The 20,092-nt window shown below is 41.4% G+C and overlaps 1 protein-coding gene across 8 annotated transcripts in view; it reads left to right on the top strand.

The window, feature by feature from the left end:
• The window catches only part of MALT1 (MALT1 paracaspase), a 120,768-nt gene that overhangs the window by 83,056 nt on the left and 17,620 nt on the right, over window positions 1-20,092 (top strand). For 4 of the 8 annotated variants that reach the window (XM_006116548.4, XM_075932620.2, XM_075932616.2 and 1 more), the window contains 2 exons: window positions 1,334-1,369; window positions 7,001-7,204. In XM_006116548.4, the coding sequence (XP_006116610.3) occupies window positions 1,334-1,369; window positions 7,001-7,204 (240 nt within the window). The remainder of the gene's footprint in view (window positions 1-1,333; window positions 1,370-7,000; window positions 7,205-20,092) is intronic. The other 4 variants (XM_075932615.2, XM_075932619.2, XM_075932617.2 and 1 more) reach the window with 1 other exon arrangement.

The raw sequence follows: 20,092 nt of genomic DNA, 5'->3' as shown, positions 1-20,092 counted from the left end.
CTGCAGCCCAGCTGGGCTACACATCGTCCCCTCCCACTGCATTGTACTGGGCTCCCGGCCTCCCCCCAGCAGGGAGACTCTCTCGTCCTGGAACATCCATGATCCATTGCCAGACCAGAGAGTTTCAATTTATAGAGGTGCAACCTGTAATATAATTTGAAGATAATGCAGCAAGTCTATGTATATTGTTGCAAAATTGCAGCAATACGCTTAATGTTAAAAAATAAATGTTTTTTGGCTTCCTATATGTGATCTTTGTTCCTGAGAGGTTTGAATGTGATGCTGTTTTTAGCAGATTGTGTGGTTTCAGTTAAGTCTTATTGAATTGAGGTGTCTAGCTGCCAAACAAAAATGTTTGCAATGTTATCGTGTCAATCTGGTTGGAGATCATCTAATGTAATTTGATACACATTTGTTGTTTGTGTTGGAGATTCAAATATTACTCTATTAGAGATTATCTCAGGCACTGATGTCCCAAAAACGTTGTGTCATATAAAGGCCATGTAATTCCTGTGCTGGACACTGAAGACATGTTTACTTTTGCCAAGAGTTAATTTACATTCAAAGAAACTCTATTAACATGTATGCATCACAACAACCCTGTCAACGAAAGGGATAGGCATTTCACCCACCTGTTACTCAACATTAAATGTTGTTATTAGTGCTGCCATAACACTGTGAGTGGTGAAATAAAAATAAAAGAATGTCTAACAAAGTAAATTCTCAACCTTGTTGAATATAGGACATGTCCCCAACCAATGTTGCCTCTAATTTTTTCCATTCATGTGCAAAATAAATTTACATGAACCACCAGTAAAACACAAGCTGCCAGATATGGGCACCATGGTGCTCTGCTAATCAGCTGGATAGCATTTTAATCTCTTCTGTGTGGCCACCCAAGTACTCAGCTTACAGGGAACAGTGGCCCCAACTCATGATCTGTGTGATTCCCTGTAATACATCTGATCAGAGAGGCTATACTGTATTTCAGATTTTATTGAAAATTTGAACATGTAGTTTGTAAGATCACAATCCACACTTCCTTGCCATTTCAAGTCCAGGGTATAATTCCCCTCCCCCCCATCATACTCATAGCCTACTAGAGCACTGGAGGGTGGATCATTAGGATATCTGCAAATAACTCATATTGCTAAGCATTAAAAGTGAAAACTTGTGCTGCAAACTGAGAAAAGAAATAGAGTACACCAAACTACAGAAAGAACTAGCTGAAATAAGGGGCTGTTTTAAAGTAAACAAATGCATAAGTTGTTTCTCTGGTGTACACAACTACTTTTGAAACTACTGATGATCCATGTTTTTCCTCTCTTTTAAGTAGACCTTGAAGAACAATCAGTTGACAGGCCTTCTGGTGAGTCATTTCATATCCATTATAAATATGTATACCCTGAACAAGAAATGTACATCTGAATCTAAATTGGTTATTGTGACCTTTTTCTACCAATACTAGGGCAATGGTCTGCAGTATACTTAATGGCTATATTCAGAAAGGCATAATAATCGTTGCAACCTTTTGGTGCTTTTGTTTGCAAACTTTAAGTATTTAAAATGATTTGATAGAAAATTGCCTTTTAATTCTCATAATTTCTAATTCCTGTGTGTGGTCTCATCATGAATGCTGGTGCAGTATTTGAATGGTTTGAAAATCTAAGATGGTAATATTAGAATTGTTTCACATACAATGGCTGTGTCTACATTGGCACCCCTTTCCGGAAAAGGGATGCTAATGAGACACTTCAGAATTGCAAATGCCGCGGGGGATTTAAATATCCCCCGCGGCATTTGCATGAACATGGCTGCCGCTTTTTTCTGGCTCGGGGTTTTGCCGGAGAAAAGCGCCATTCTAGACGGGATCTTGCGGAAAATAAGCCCTTGAAAGTAGGAATAAGGGATCTTCCGGAAAAGGGCTTATTTTCTGCAAGATCCCGTCTAGACTGGCGCTTTTCTCCGGCAAAACCCCGAGTCGGAAAAAAGCGGCAGCCATGTTCATGCAAATGCTGTGGGGGATATTTAAATCCCCCGTGGCATTTGCAATTCCGAAGTGTCTCATTAGCATCCCTTTTCCGGAAAGGGGTGCCAATGTAGACACAGCCAATGTGTTTGTAGTTTGTCCAGTAAGTGAAAACTTATGTCACTTTCCCTGGTTTTTTTCTTAGCATGGGACACCTGAGTTATAAATCTGTTTACAAGCACCAAAGGGCGTATTGTGTGAAACTCCTTTCATTGCCTCATACCTCCTCTGTGTTACATGTTCACTTCCTGCAGATTAAGATGCAAAGATTATTTTTATTAAATAAAAACAAACAGCATAGTAAATAATAGCTGTTCCTCAGTCATTACATGAACATGTTGGCTGCAATAACTGCTTTCTACTAGAAATGCATGTGTGTGTCACCGTTATGTGCTTCAATACACTTATTAGATGAGTCCTGCCATGCGTTACTAAAGTTGTAATACATTTGCTAACTTTATTGTGTAATTTTTAACCTTGTAAGTAGAGATTGTTCTTCGAAGATAAAATAAAGGTGATGTGGGGAGAGATAGTGAAAGGACATCTCTAAACATTATAAGGGACCTATTTAATTGGGATATATCTTTTTTATTAATTTGAAACAGTTCTGTTAGCACATCTGAACTTCCTCCTCCTTGAAAAAACTGTCTTTCTAACAACAATGCTATTTGGCTTTATTCAGTACTCTAATTTGTGTGTGGACTCGTATTTGGGCTGGAAATCTCTGATCAGCACAGAAAAAGAGAGAGAGAGAGAGAGAGAGAGAGCAAGAACATGTTACATCTTGATTACAAACATTCTACATTATATAATTTTGACAGTCTGTTTGCTTTGGTAGTCTGTCTTTGATCAATAGGCGTCCTGAATGGCAGGTAAAGAATATATGCCTATTCAACCTGATCTGAGCATTTGATTCTTAGAAATCATAAAGTCTATAAACAGACAATTAAAAGGAACTCGTACCATGTGCCTAGTGATGGAATTACTAATGTTTAAGTTAAACAACAACTTTGATGCTGAGTTTATTTGAGGGTACGTCTAGACTACATGCCTCTGTCGCCAGAGGCATGTAGATTAGGGTACCAGACATAGTAAAATGAAGCGGCGATTTAAATAATCGCCGCTTCATTTAAATTTACATGGCTGCCGCGCTGAGCCGACAAACAGCTAATCAGCTGTTTGTCGGCTCAGCGCGATAGTCTGTACTCTCCCCTGCTGACATCAAAGGTATTTGTCGACCACCCAGGTATGCCTCCTGGGATGAGGTTTACCTGGGTGGTCAACAAATACCTTTGATGTCGGCAGGGGAGTGTCCAGACTATCGCGCTGAGCCGACAAACAGCTGATCAGCTGTTTGTCGGCTCAGCACGGCAGCCATGTAAATTTAAATGAAGCGGCGATTATTTAAATCGCCGCTTCATTTTACTATGTCCGGTACCCTAATCTACATGCCTCTGGCGACAGAGGCATGTAGTCTAGACGTACCCTTAGACAAGGGGAAATTCTTACTCCATTGTCCATTTTATGGGATTTAGACTTGAGGTAGCTTGAACCAATGCTAGAAAACTTTCACTGAAATTGGATGCTTTGGCTCAGAACCTTCCTTGTGAAAGGGAATAAACATAGACTCTAACAACAAAAGGTCAGAGCATTTTGTTGATGCGACAAGATACAAGCTGTGTACTTAATGACAGGCTTCTATGCCATAATAAAGCACTACAGAGAAGTAGATTGCAGTTTATGCCTGAGACAATTCAGTTGTGTTTATACAGAAGAATCAACAGTGTAGAAATAAAATGGATCTGAAACCTCTTGACACCCAGCGCAAGTTGAAACTTAGTACCTCATTAAAATATTGTGGTTTTCCTTGTTACCAGTACCTCTGCCAGTATCATAGATATCGGGCAGAAATTGTGTGATCAATCATGCAATCCAGTCTTTTTTTAAGTCTTTCTTATCAGCAGTATTGAATGATCACTGACCACAGTTAATAAGCTTATTACCAAAGTTTAGCATGTCACGATTACGGATATTAAATTGTGTATGATTATTTTTCAGAGCCAGTTTACTAGTAACTAATATACAAAATCGGGGTAAAACCTCTTCTGCAAATAAAATCACAGTTGAGACAGTGCTTCTATGACCCAAGTAGAAGCTCTTTGCATGGATTAACTCAAACATCCTTGCACTAAACCCTTTCTAGAAAAAGCATTGAGTTCATTTCCAAGATATTCATAAACCCTACTGCCATAATAGACTAGTACCTTTCAGTCTCTTACCATGAGCATAGCAAATGGAAATTGAACTTGTGTATGTTTAAGCAATTTAATTAAACTTGATGACATGCACATTGTTTTGTTGTTTCATGGCTCCTAATTTGAATTAAGTAAGAATAATCCAAGATTCAGCATTGTCAACATAAATAAGTATGAGTTAATGATACAGAATTGTACAGAACATATCAATAGGAGGTCATTGCAGTTGTAGAAATGTGAAATTTTTAAGAACATAGGAATGGCCATACTGGTCCATCTAGCCCAGTATCCTGTCTTCCGACAGTGGCCAATACTAGGTGCCCCCAAAGGAATGAACAGAACAAGTAATCATCAACCGATCCTGTCACCCATTGCCAGCCTCTGACAAACAGAAGCTAGGGACAGTATTCCAGAACATGCTGGCTAATGGCCATTGATGGACCTATTCTCCATGAATTTATTTAGTTATCTTTTTGAACCCTTTTAAAGTCCTGGCCTTCACAACATCATCTGACAAAGAGTTCCATAGATTGACTGTGTGTGTAGCATGAAGACGTATTTCCTTTTGTTTGTTTAAAGCCTGCTACCTATTAATTTCATTTGGTGACCTCTAGTTCTTATGGGAACAGGTAAATAACTTTTCCTTATTTGCTTTTTCCACACCAGTCATGATTTTATAGATCTCTATCATATCCCCCTTAGTCTCCTTTTTTCTATGCTGAAAAGTCCCAATCTTTTTAATCTCTCTTCACATGAGACCTGTTCCAAACCTGTGATCATTTTGTTGTCTTTTTCTGAGCTTTTTCCAATGCTAAGTGTCTATCTAAAATGGCTTTCATTGTACCTGTCTTATTATATCACCGTCTATAAATGACCTCAAGTATCAGAGCGGTAGCCGTGTTAGTCTGAATCTGCAAAAGCGATGAGGAGTCCTGTGGCACCTTATAGACTAACTGAAGTGTAGGAGCATAAGCTTTCGTGGGCAAAGACCCGCTTCTGCATGTAGAGGAAATTTCCAGAGGCAGGAATAAATATGCAGGACAGGATCAGGCTGGAGATGACGAGGCACCTCGTCATCTCCAGCCTGATCCTGGCCTGCATATTTATTCCTGCCTCTGGAAATTTCCACTACATGCATCTGACGAAGTGGGTCTTTGCCCACGAAAGCTTATGCTCCTACACTTCAGTTAGTCTATAAGGTGCCACAGGACTCCTCATCACTTTTATAAATGACCTGTTTCTCTCACACCAAAACTATATGGACAGCTCCAACAGTAAATCAAATTTGTAGCAAATAGCTTAATATTTTCTGCCATTTGAGCAGTTATCTACAGAGCCTTCATTGATTTTTATTCACACATTTGAAAATTTGACATTTGTCTTATCAGTATGCAGAACAAATGTGGTGAAATGTGGACACAAATGAACACTTTTCTGTTCTGGAGGCTGTTAAGCAGATTGAGTGACTGCTTCTTTGTTGCTTTAGAATAGGTCATGCTTATTCAAGGCCTTGGAGGCTTTTCAGCTGCAAAAAATATTTCAAAGATAAAAATGTTGTGAATCTTTTTTTGGGAGGAGTGAAAGGGTACAAGTTAATAAGCAGTAGTAGTCAGACAAAACTAGACAGTTGCTTCCAAAGCACTTTTGAAGGTGTGCATTTTCCCAAGCTGCACATGCATGGACACAGCATCATAGGCCTTTAAGATAGGATATGCTGTTTTTAATGTAGTTTTGGTCTAAAGAATGCAAGCGATTGATGGGGAAGAAGGGGCTCCTTTCTCACTCAGTCTCCCTAATTCTCCAAAAATGCTGAAGCAACTCTTACTCAAGCTTCCAAATTTAACATTTTGGGGGGAGATCAAGCATGGAAGATTTAAGGGGGGAATATTTTGGGAACTTACTTGTTTGTGAATAGTTGTATCTGAAATTTTAGCATGCTATTTGCATGCAGGCACAGGCACTAAAATACTGATTCAGATACATTTGATCACTGTTCTGGAGGGTGAAATACTTTCTTGCATTTCAAGAGAGATGCTCATTCATTGGGGAGGAAGGCAGAGAATCATAGATACAATAGTGACTAACTTAGACAGAACAGCCAGTTTAAGAAGCTTTGGATGCATTAGAACCTAGCTTTGTTTGCCCTCAGGACAAACCGCAAAACCTATTTGTTTTAGGGATGTATGAGCTTAACTGATTAACGATTAACCGATAAGCTGATGCTTATCGGTTTCTGTTTCAGGTTAAACTCTGCCCTTCAGGGGAGCTGGCTGCCCCATGCTGCAGGCTTTGCCAGCCCCACTCGCAGGGCACTGGCCTCACTCTGGGGGAGACGGCTGCCCTGGACTGCAGACTGTGCAGGTGCGTGTCAGCTCCTGGTGTGCAACAACATGCAACTGCCAGTCCTGCTCCCAGGAAGTTGGCTGTCCTGCACTAAGGGCTCTTCAGTACAAGCCAGCTCTGAGCACACTGGCTCCCAGCTGCCAGCCCTCCACTCTCTGGAACCAGGGCCTGGGAAAACAAGTGACTGGAAAAAAAAAGAAGTTTTAAATCAAGCACTTCGGGGAGTCCTTTGGCACAGAAGCAATTTTTGATTTTTTTAAAAATATACTAAATATTACACATGCACTTAGGTTTGAAAATAGCTAATCTTTTTTTAAAAAAACTGATTATATTTGACTGAAGAATGTACATAAATGTGTTAATTTCTTTGCAGCAATTGACAAGGTAGCTCTGTTGATAGGAAACATGAGTTATTGGAATCACCCTCAGCTGAAAGCTCCAATGGTGGATGTCTATGAATTGACCAACTTGCTGAGACAGCTGGATTTCAAAGTTGTTTCTTTGCTGGATCTTACTGAATCTGAGATGCGGAATGCAGTGGATGAATTTTTACTTCTTTTGGACAAAGGAGTTTATGGTAAGAAAGTCATGATATGACCAACTAATTTAATAAAAAAAGAGTCATTAATACTCAGACATAAACTTAAACTTCTCTTCCAGATCATTAAGTACTGCTTGATAGTAAAGCAGACTTTACTGTAAATAACTTATACATGGAGTTGGGGGTGGGAGGGAAGTGAGTTAAACACCCACCAACACATCCTGTGGCTTTGGCTAAAAGGTACTGTTGCTTTTATTATTTGAACAGATGCAATCTTTGAGCCTCTTTTAACCACACTAAATGTATATATACTGTTCTGCTAAATATTGCTTTGTACTTTAATATTTGCTTAAAAGGTTATTATTTGCTAAAGATTGCTGCATTTATATGCTTGTTTTGGCAGTGGGTCATGCATAATACGTTTTATGATTGAATGGAAAAAACACGCGAGAGTCGGTGGTGTGTAGCGTTTTCCAGAATGCACCAGAACAGTTAGGAAGTGTAGCAAATGTAAATGCACAAACCTACTTGCAAAGGCAGGAAAGAAGCTGTGAAGAAACAATATTACTTGTAACTGGTTAGAGGTGTCTGCCATTAACTGGTTATAAAATCACAAATGAGCCTTTTGAGTCACTGTGTTGTATATATGTGCAACTTTACACTCCCTGTATTTTGTTAACTTTGTACTACAATTTAAAGAGAATGTGCAAATGGAGAAGAAGATGCAAAAAGACTGTAAGACCTAAAAATAAGTTCCTTTTCAGTGTGTTTGTTTATCTTGGGACTATGAGGTCCTGTTTTCCCTTTTTTGCTGAGGATCTCTGGAAAACCAGGAAACTGAAGGAGGGAGCTTTACAGGGTAATAATATTTTTTAATTTGTATTACAGTAATGTCTAGAAGCCTGAATCCAGCTGTTTACCCTGTTAAGCCAAGTGCTGTACGTCCTCAGACTAAAAAACAATCCCTGCCCTGAAGACTTTCAATCTAAATAAACAAGATTAGGATTGGGAAAATAAAGATTATCCAAATGTTTATAAATGGAACAGGGTGTTGAACCTTTAGCAAAGATCTTTCGTCCCAACTTTTTGTAAAGCTTTTAGATTAAATAGCTGCCAATAAAAATTCCCTCTCCATTCCCCCAGTTGTGATGGTTTTCACTTCCTTGGTACTTGTGATATTGCCCTTCTAGTTTTTCAGTAGTTCTTGGTTGGGAGGAGGGCTGGGCCGGGAAATGGAAAATAAATCTGAATTTCTAATGTTGAAAAACAAGCTGATACGCTGGTTTTTTTAAAGCAACCACCACTATTATAGGCTTTCTGTATACAAACAAAAAGGATATTAACTCAATTTGTTTGTCTTTATAAGTAACCTCCAGATTATAGTGGAAGAAGCAAAGAACTCTAGTGAGAAGTATGCCATGAACTCCTGATTTTGTTACTTGTATGCAACTTCAGGTGGCCTAGGGTTCATCAAATAGGATTAAATGTTAAGGTTCCAATTCAGGCAGAACTCAAAGAGAACTGTTAGTGAAAACTTCTGGTGGCGCCCCTCTCCGAATAAAAATTGCAGGATTGGCCCCTTGGAATATCTTCACAAATTGTGTAGGGTAGTGACAGGAAGAAATAAGTTAGAAATGTCAACTGAAAGCTCTTTCAGGACTGAGGTAAAAGTATACTTTGAAACACAAAATCTATTATGATGTCTCTAGATATTGACAAATCATGGATGTGCATGCTAGTTTGCAAGATGAATATTGCACATTTAGTGTCACATTGAGCTTAAATTTCTCCTTTCCCCCTTGACCGGTTTATGATGTAAGTCACATATTAACTGCATGCTAGTTTCTGGTATACTTTTTGGTCATAAAAATGTTCATTGCCCACTACTGAGATTATTGGCAAGAGATGACGATTAAGCTATACTGGCAAAATATATTACCAGTTTTCTCAAAAGAGTGTGGCATAAGAACGTAAGGACAGCTATACTGGGTCAGACCAAAAGTCTATCTAGTGCAGTATCCTGTCTGCCGACAATGGCCAATACCAGAGGCCCCACAGGGAGGGATCACAACAGGTAATCATCAGGTGATCCCTCCACTGTCACCCACCTCCAGAGAAACAGAGGCTAGGGACACCATTCCTACACAACCTGGCTACTAGCCATTGATGGACCTAACCTCCATGAATCTATCTAGCTCTTTTTTGAACCCTGTTAAAGTCCTAGCTTTCTCCACATCCTCTGGCAAGGAGATCCACAGGTTGACTGTCTGCTGAGTGAAGAAAAACTTCCTTTTGTTTGTTTTAAACCTGTTGCCTATTAATTTGACTTGGTGACCCCTAGTCCTTATATTGTGGGAATAAGTAAATAACGTTTCCTATTCACTTTTTCCATACCAGTCATGATTTTATAGACCTCTATCATATTCCCTCTTTAGTCTCCTCTTTTCTAAGCTGAAAAGTCCAAGTCTTTTTAATCTCACTTCCTATGGGACCCCTTCCAAATCCCTAATAGTTTTTGTTGCCCTTTTCTGAACCTTTTCCAATGCCAATATATCTTTTTTGAGATGAGGCAACCACATCTGGAAAATAGATCCGTCTTTACTAAATCTCATCTTGATGGGGAAAGTTGAGTTACTGTTACTGCTATTTTGAAAGTGTAATCGGCCAGTTCAGCATAAAATTTGCTTCTTTATTAGGGAACAGGCCATCCTGGAGTTTTTGATGCAGAGTATAAAGAGAGATCTGCTTCTAACTAGCTAGATTTGTATAAATGACTTTTAAAATAATTATTTAGGACAGAGGCTAGAATACTAAACTTATGAGTCCTATACGAATAGCTCTAGAATTCTTTCCCCTTACCCCTCTCCCAGGCCTGCTGACAGGGGATGCAAAAGAGGCACTTACCCTGTGGCATGGTTTTTCAAAGAACCCCAGAATTCCTGGCTGCCAACACTGCTACTGCAGCAATGGCAGCAGCTGGGACCTTTGGGCACCTTTGAATTGCCGCAGAAGCACCATAGTGCCACTCCACGCAGCTTTGAGGGCTGGAGGGGAAGCTCAGCACCACAGTCCGGGCAGCACTAAGAGCTGACTGCCCTTTGCCCCACTCCCTCTGCCTCTTCCAGGGGTGCAGAGCTAGGCCACCCTGCACCTTGCCTCCAGGCCTGTAGTGGTTGTCTGTCCCACTGCCTCCCCTAGCTAAACTCAGCCAAGAAACTGCTTAAACTGGTATTTTACTAAAACAACAGGTGCCAGGCCCACATGAAGATATTTCTTAGTGTGGTTTTCACACTCGTGTGATAACTGATGCTTGATAAATGTAGGACTGGCCAATCTGAAATTCACAATATTTCTATATCAGAGCAAAGACTCACAATCCCATTGAAATGATGGCTATAAAATTCACCAGACTTTCTAATGGTATAACTTCCATTTTCCTCTCTGTAAAATACTTATGTTGTTTCTTGTGTGTTTGGGGCTCCTGTTTAAGGCTTTCTGTTTACCTTAGCTGTTAACACAAATTTAAAAAAATTAGTGACCAGAGGCTTTGATGTAATTCATGTTGGCTCCATGTGAGAGCTCTTGCAAAGTGTGTTTTTACAATTTTAACCTTCATTTTACCATCTAGCTGATACCTGTGAAAGCCAAGCATGACATCTCCCTGAAAAGTTTAGCATAAATCTTTATAAACTACTTTATCATTTAAATTATCATTCTGGATAGTGGCTAGTAGTGTCTCAGAAGCAATATAAAATATGCTGTCAGGCCAAAATATAAATTGCTAGTGATTTATTGCATTTTAGTGGGCACAGCTCCAAACATAAGAGGCACAGCTGCTATCCCCATTTAGATCTTGTTACAGATATTCATGATGCTTACCATGACATTGTGTAATTACTGCTTGCTGCCAGGAATGTGGCATTTCAGATACTGTTCCCTAAAAGCAGAACTGATAAACAAATTGGTGATGGTAGTCTTGGTACTTTAGTTCCTCAATATATTTGTTGTTATATGCAATGCAGAATTATTGTACTTATCATATATTAATGAGATAAGAGATGTAGAAGCATATATTTTAAAAACCGAAAGTAATCTGGCTGTTTTCTTAGTAAAAACTCTTAAGATCATTTAAAATGTTGATTTCTGGGAAGATCTTCACTTCTGATCCTATTGTACTAAATAGTACAATAACTATTTGTGACCATTTTATCTTAAATACTTGTGCTGACTTCTCATCAGATAGCCTTAGCCCAGTCACTTTTCCACTGATTTTGTTACTTTTTCCTTATGGAAAACATTGTTTGTGATCATGTAATTAAAGGCTACTATTATGCATACATGCTGGGGTTTGCATCAAAGTTGCATAGGCATTTTGAGTGCTTTTTCAGCAAATCCTTCAAACAAATCCAAGTATCAAGAGATGACAAGGCAGTGGTTCCCATACTGGGATAACCCTGCATGGAGTCATGTTATCAGCAGATGGGGTTATGGCAATACCTAGTGTGCAATAGAAATCCTTTTGCTCTGCAAAGCATGACTTTACATGCATCATACATTACCACAGAATGCAGAAGTTGCCAGTTTGAAGAGTGAAATGGCATCCCCCATGGGACATGACCTCTCGTATATCATGTGTGAGAGGTCACACTGTGACTGTAGAGGACTCTCTTTTGGTCTTCAAAGTGGCATCCTCCAGGCTGTCTGGAGTCCTGGAAGGATACATTTCATCAAAATGGAGTAATGATATAAAAACTTGGGAACTTCTGCAATAAACTATTTTCCAGAAATATAAAGCTGATGAATGTGGTACATTTTATGTATGTTTTATAGAGTGTGAGGCTCAGATTGGCTCACTGGTCCTACTTTGCTGTTTGGAAATTTTGGAAACATCTGCAATGTATAGATGATGATTTACATATCATAATATAAAATTAGAGCCAGTCTTCCTTGACAGAAACCCTAATTTACTGTTTCTATATACTCATCCTGAAAAAAAAGTTCCATAAACTCCCAAAGCTTAGCTGCCATGTTTCTAGCTATTATGGAACAACAGGGTTTATTTGTCCAGAGTTGTTGTAAAATTTTGTTTTTTGAAATCTAGCAACCTTAATAAAGGCACAATGAGAATAAAACTGTTGTCAGTTCTTGAAATACACATGTGCGGCAATAGGAAGGTTAGGTATTTATTATTAAGAATATCCCGAGTTGTCATAATTAGTGGTTGGTTTTGAAAGGAACAAAAAACAGGACTATGTAGCACTTTAAAGACTAATAAGATGGTTTATTAGGTGATGAGCTTTCATGGGCCAGACCCACTTCCTCAGATCAAATAGTGGAAGAAAATTGTCCCAACCATATATACCAAAGGATACAATTTAAAAAAATGAACACATATGAAAAGCACAAATCAAATTTCAGAACAGAAGGGGGATGGGGGGGGAGGTAAATGTCTGTGAGCTAATGATATTAGAGGTGATAATTGGGGAAGCTATCTTTGTAATGGGTAAGGTAATTAATTAATTAAATTAATAAGGAATATTAAACCTCATCCTTCAGAGTTTAATCCAAGGTTGGCAAGAGAGCCTCTGTGGGCTGGATTCAGCCTGCCAATCTGGTTGATATGGTCCATGGCTGCCCTGCCGCTTCCCTGCTCCAGGCCAGTCGAGACCTGGGGACAGCGGAGCGTGCAAAGTCTGCCCTGTAATGGGCGCATGGTGCCTAAAGTGAACCGCCAGCTGTTCAGAACAGCTGGTGGTTCTCTCTGGGCTCTGGGGGACATGGAGACAAAGACTTCACATGCTCTCCCACCTTCAGGCAAATCAGGGTCTGTAGACAGGGGAGCACAGGAACAGCCTGGCCCCACCCCTTCCGCCCAAGGCCCTGCCCCTTCCGGGGAGCCTGGGGCCACTTCAAAATTTTGAGAAAGTGGACCCCCTTCTAAAATTATTGCCCACCCCTGGTTTAAGCCAGTCTCCTTATTAGAGACAAGGATGAGATACATGAGAGAGAGAGATTATCCCACATCTACCTACTGCAGAGTTCTTACATCATCCTGTGTATCTGGGGCTGGCCGCTGTTAGAGAACGTATGAAATAGATTGACACATGGTCTGATCTAGAGTGGCTATTTCTGTATGCTGATGAGGAAAGAAGAAGGAATTATGACAAAATAGTGGACAATGTAATGATGTTAAAATATGCCACCCATCTTGATTCTGTTTCAAGTTTTTTTAAAAAAAGACTTGGGGAAAGGAGGGAGAAAAGGAATCTTCCCCCCTCCAGCTCATCCCTGCAGCTCACCTCAACTCATATAAAAGACATTCTTCCTGAGAGAGTGGCTATCTGGGTTTGCTCTTGTTTAAGGGACTTTATTTTCATTTGCGAGGATTGTGTGTCATAATAGAGTAATAATAAACAGTCTTCAAAACAAACAAGTGCACGGCCAGCTGGCTTTCCTCTCAGGAAGAAAGTCATTGTGTTATGAAGTGGGGATTGTATTAGCTCTGTTCACTTGTTATGTTGCATGTGATTTCTACTGTCCTATAGTTACCCCGGGTGTGGGCCACGGTTTCCCTAGGCACTACACCAATATCTAGATGGTGATGGAAATTTCGGTGTGATAGCCTTACCCATGTACACAGTGGCTGATGCTTTCTGTAACCTGAGCCTGGGAGTGAGTGCAATTGGATGACTTCTTTTGCCCAGGAAGCTGGAAAAAGGTGGGAGACAGGGCTGGGCCAGGCTTCTGAGCGTGTGTGTGTTAGTCTTACTGGCTTGGTGTACAGAGATGGGGGGCAGGGCCCTTGACTCTGAGCCCCTTCTCCCCAACGTGGATTTTATTGACTGCTGAAGGTTTCTAAGATGACAAGTCAGTTCTATGCTGTATCCCTGTGGACTAATAAACCTTCTGTTATGCGTGTTGGCTGAGTCACATCTGACTGCGGATGGGGGTGCAGGGCCTGGTGACTCCCCATACCTCAATGTCACTAGATGAATCAGGATGAGATGGAGTTCTAGCAGATTTGGGGATGAGCTGGTGGAAGAAGATTCCTTTCCAACTCTTCTCCAAAAATTATTCATTATTACAATTATTTATTTTATTTGCATAGAACCGCAGTCATACAGACTACGAGGAACATCCATAGCTGGCATATATTGTCATAATTCCAATGACTTCAATTGACCTATAATAACTTTCATCAACTCAGGACCTACCTTGGCAATTAGAATGTGCTGCTGACTAAAGGCCCTTTTAAAAGCAATTCTGCAATAGATAAGCTAAGGAAATACCAGGAAGAGGCAGTGGGAAAATTTCAATAATATATGAGGCTGTGACCATGAGTTATATAAAGGATTGATATACCATAAAGATTTACAAGAGGCAGAAATCAAATACACTGTTGTAATTTTCATCTTTGATACTGAAATTAAATAGTTCTTTGAGTGCCGTCCCTGTGGGTGCTCCACTGTAGATATCTGTGTGTCCTAGCACCAGTGATTGGTGATTTTCCCTCACAGTGCTGGCCAAGCTACGCATGTTCGCTCATTGTCTCATGGTACCATTGGTGCCTGCTTTTTACATGTGTGATGTGCTCCCTCAGCTCCTTCTTTGCTGTACTCAGCAGTGCTGACTTCTTCTCTCTGAAAATCAAGAAAACAACTTTAAAACCACTTAAAATTTCTTTCACTTAACTGTGACCCTAGCTTCCTTATTAAAAAACTTCATTAAAAACTTCCTTACTTAACTAAAAATCCTTTATTATCTGAAACTTTCTCTCCCACCTGACAACTCCATTCAGCTCTGGTCATCATGCCAGTTTAAAAAAAAAAGCGATACTTGTCGAGACACCATGCCAGTCTCCAATGGACACTCTTCCTATGTCTAGTGCCTAGGAGAAGCCCATATCCCTCATAAGTGTTGCACTGTAACAATCTTAAACCGAGAGCGAGGCGTAATAGAGAGCTTTGCCTCAAAATAATAATACCGGAGAAGTCATTATAGCCCTCTGAAGAGACTCCCTCCACAGACTCCCATTGAAAGCTCCAGCAGAGACAAGGCTTAACCCTCAAGTAGTTTCAGGAAGCAAGCCTCTTCATCTCCAAACTGGGTCTCCCACAAGACAAGAACTTCTCCAGCGAGATTCCTGCTCTCAGTGCCAAGCTCTTCAAGAGTCAGCACCACTGACGCAGTGGGTACCTTTGGCATGGACATTGTTGGTACCAAAACATGGTGAATTGGAGCCAAGATGCAATGTCCCTTCTGTGGCACCATCGATACAGACTCAGAATTCGGTACCAAAGCCAAAGTGCACAGACGTACCGCCTCCACCAGAAACAACCCAGACTTTAGTACTGGTAGAGAAATCCCATCTGGCACTGACTGACACCAATAAGGTAGTACAGAAACATAAATGCCCAAATGACAGTCAGCAATTCCTCCGTCATAAGGATATAGAGATCACATCAGTACCACAATCTCTGCTCCTTGGCATGGATCATTCACTAACCCAAAGAGCAGACCATTCACTTCCATCTCCTGTCCCCTCCCTCACACAAAGTGAAACAAGACCTGCCAACACTGCAGGTTCTCATGCCAACACTCGTCACTTACTTAAAGGAGACTTCCCCTGGAACCTAGCCATAGAAAGATGGCACGGGGGGCCTGGTGCAATCCTTTTAGGGACAATCATTGTCGTATCTATCACCACCTTACCTCCATACACTGGCCACCATGGGATCCCTTGGTGAACTAAAGACAGTGCTACATGGCTCAGTCTACACCAGCCCAATCTGGCAATCCGGTGCCTTCCCCTTCAGACCCATGAGATGATCTCTGACATAGGGGATGAGGAACTCCCTGATGACAAGGAGCTGGATTCTACAAACAGTAAGGAGGTGTCTCTGGCCAGCAACGCTTCTTCACTGGATGAAGCAATCATCTCGTCTATGCCAACACCAGTGGATGACCTAAAACAATTTGAAGAACTGTTCAAGAAAGTGGCTACAGCACAGGAAGTCACATTACAAGAAGAGCAAGAAAAACAACACAAACTCCTGCAGATCCTCCAACCATGTGTCACCACCAAGATCACCCTCCAAATAGAGGAGGCAAACACCCACTTCCACACCAAACTCCCTCATGGTTGATGTTGTCCACCACCAAGCAAAGCAACCACAATTCCCTTCTCCCCAGAATAAAGACCACAAACATCTCGATCTATTCAGATGTAAAATACATTAATTGGCTACCTTCCAATTCCAGGTTGCCAAGTACTCAGTACTCTTAGGGTATGTCTACACTACCCTCCTATTTCAAAGTAGGAGGGTAATGTAGGCATACCGCACTTGCAAATGAAACCCGGGATTTGAATTTCCCGGGCTTCATTTGCATAAACTGGGAGCCGCCATTTTTAAATCCCGGCTGGTTCGAACCCCGTGCTGCGCGGCTACACGCGGCACGGAGTAGCTAGTTCGGATTAGGCGAACTAGCTGTACTCCTCGTGGAATGAGTACAGCTAGTTCGGATTAGGAAGCCTAATCCGAACTAGCTACTCTGTGCCGCGTGTAGCCGCGCGGCACGGGGTTTGAACTAGCCAGGATTTAAAAATGGCGGCTCCCGGTTTATGCAAATGAAGCCCAGGAAATTCAAATCCCAGGCTTCATTTGCAAGTGCGGTATGCCTACATTACCCTCCTACTTCGAAATAGGAGGGTAGTGTAGACATACCCTTAGTGAATTATGACCACTTCAATTATGCTAAACTACAGGAACTCCTTGACCACTTGCCAGAACACAGAAACACACTAAACTACAAACCATCATTCAAGAGGGCCAAACAATAGCGTGAATTACCCTTCAAGCGGCCACAGATTTTGTGGTCACAGTGGCTCACTGCTACAGCTGCTGTCATGTACTGAGCATCCTGGCTACAGGCCTCTGGGATCACTAAGGAGTTACAGATGAAGGTGGAAGATGTTCCCTTTGATAAAACACATTTGTTCCATAAACAGATGAAGCCCTCCTAAGCCATACTGTGCATTCTGGTCATTTACACCCCATCAAACAAGACATACCTCTACACACTGTACCAGAGACCTTGTGACACTTCCTTCAATGCACAACAGCAACAACCTGTGGACAAAAGGGAAAAATATTATTCCCAAAAGCACAGAACCCCACATCACAATCTATCCTGCACATAGATATTTCCACATGTTCATGGTAGGCCCTAAACACTACCAATATGGGGTATTACCATTTGGCCTATTCACTGCCCTATGAGTCTTCTCAAAGACACTTGAAGTGATGGTGGCATGCCTTCGACAACAAGGCATAATACTATTTCCCTACCTTAATCATTGCTTAATCAAGGGCACCACACAGCATAAGACACATGGTGCACACAACTATGGACCTCTTCCAGGGTCTCAGCTTCCAGATCAACACACAGAAATTGACTCTGAAGCCCACATGAACCCTTGAATTCATAGGAACACTCCTATATTTCACAGCAGCCAGAACAATACTCCCCAGACAGATTCGATGCAGTGACAACACTCATAACTACAGTTACACACAGCGCTTACACAGTAGCAAGAACTTGCTTCCAATCTTAGGACATATGGTAGCTACCTACATAGTAAAATATGGCAGACTTCACATGCACTGCCTCCAGAGTTGGCTCGCTACAGTATGTATGCCTGCCCACTACAACCTGTGCAAGAGTCTCATGCTTCTCGCTCCCTTCCCCTATGTACTCACTTCCCTATACTGGTGGACACAACCTTGAAACTTGCTGGTGGGCATCACCTTCCAACGGGTTCCTCTAGTGTGTGTTATCACAGGCTCCTCCCTTATAGGTTGGGATGTTCCCCTAGACCACCATGTCATCGAGGGCAAATGTTTCTTACAGGAGTCCCGGCTGCACGTCAGCCTCCAAGAACTCGGCAAGGTGTGGAATGCATGCCATTACTTCCTACCATTAATACAAAACAATAAGAATTTTCACAGAAAACATTGCATGCATGTCTGTATTAATCGACACAGGGGTGCCCGGTCTCATTCCCTGTGTAGCAAAGCCCTCACACTATGGAATTGGTATATCCACCCCCAAAGTAGCCCTGGCTATGTCCTATCTTCCAGGCTCCCAAAATACCACAGCAGACAACCTCAGCTGTCTTAGAGCAACACAAATGGGAGATCAATCCCATCATCCTTGAGGCAATATTCCATAAATGGGGTTACCCTCAGATTGACCTTTTCACAACTTGAAAGAACAGCATATGTTGGTAATTCTGTTTCAGAGAGGGATCCAAACCAGGGTCACTTTTCTTATTACATGAAAGAACCTCTTCAATGCCTTTCCACCCTACCTCTGATCCCATGAGTCATACAAAAGATAGGCACAGACCAGGCATACGTTATCCTCATCACACCAAGAAGACCCAAACAGACCTGGTTTCTTTACTTAATACGACTTGTGTTGTGCAATCCATGTAGACTATTCCAACTATTGGATCTCTTATCACAACACTGGGGCTACACATTGCACCCAAATCCAGCAACTCTTGATCAAAGCATGGCTGCTTTGTAGTTCCGACCTGGAGAAGAAACCTGTTCCAACAGAGTAAAACAAATATTACTCAATAGTTGTAATTCCACAGTGAGATATAGTTACCTATATAAATGGGAAAGATTCTTCACATGGTGCTAGCAATACCAACTGTCTTCTACCATGGCACCCCTCTCTACAATACTTGACTATATGCTGGCTCTCACAAATCTGGCTTATCCCTAAGTTTCCTTAAAGTTCACCTAGAGGCTATCACAGCCTTTCACAAACTGGTAGATGGCTCATCCATCTTTTCCCATATGATCACCAAATATTTTCTTACAGATATCCAGAACCCTACATCACACTAGGACCTTAACTGCCTTGAGAACTCTATTTGAACCCTTTGCCTTGTGCTCCTTTCTCCACATATCCATAAAGGTAGCATTCCTGGTAGCATCATGTTGGCCAGGTAGGTGGGAGAAATAGCAGGCCTTATGGCAAACACTATCTTCAGAAAGGATGGAGTCACATTATGTCCACACTGGAAATTTTTGCTAAAAGCGACTTGTGTGTTCCACGTTAATGAGTCCATAGAGTTTTATTGGTATTCTTTCCTAAACCACACAAAGACGCCCTTGAAGCATCCCTTCAACATTTGATATCAGATGTAGAGATGTAAAGGGTTAATGGTAAGCATCAGCCTTACTGGCATGCTTACTGGGGTAACTAGTTAACTGGAGGCCTGGCCAGGCTGGAGCAGCCCTCCAGCTATATCGTGTCGCATGTGGCGGATGAGGAGTGAGCTGCAGCCCCACCAGGCCCAGAGCACCACGGTGCAGGCAAGAAGTGCTCCACCTAGGCTGGCTGGAGCAGTCTCCCCACCCGCAGCATGGTGCTTTTCGCCGAGTTGGGCCTGAGCACCCCCATCCCTGGGATCCCGGTGAAGCAGATTCCCAGGAATTTATCTACAGATTTGACACCAATACACTGGGTTTAAACAAATACAATAATTGGCTGGCGCATTTCAAAGCCAGTTTCTCCTGCCATTAACATCTGCATTTCCATATCAAAAGTTGTGTATGGGACACATCCAGCCCACTTAATTAGCCTTATTAACACAGGTCCTACAGTTGGCGGGTATTTCTGCTGCTGTTACATATATCTCTTGGTTTCTGTTTATTTGTACTCCAGTTCATCTGATGAAGTGGGTGTTGCCCACGAAAGCTCATGATTCTGTATATTTTGGTTAGTCTCTAAGGTGCCACAGGACCACTCGTTTTTAAAGTTACAGACTTACATGGCTGCTACTCTGAGATTTTTTTTCACATACTGTAGATGTAGTGGATAAAATTCTGGCTTCAGCACTCAGTG

The sequence above is a fragment of the Pelodiscus sinensis genome, chromosome 6 (genome assembly GCF_052426305.1).
Source record: "Pelodiscus sinensis isolate ZL-2025 chromosome 6, ASM5242630v1, whole genome shotgun sequence".
Taxonomy (NCBI): Eukaryota; Metazoa; Chordata; order Testudines; family Trionychidae; genus Pelodiscus; species Pelodiscus sinensis.
This window is presented reverse-complemented; position numbering and strand designations above follow the sequence as displayed.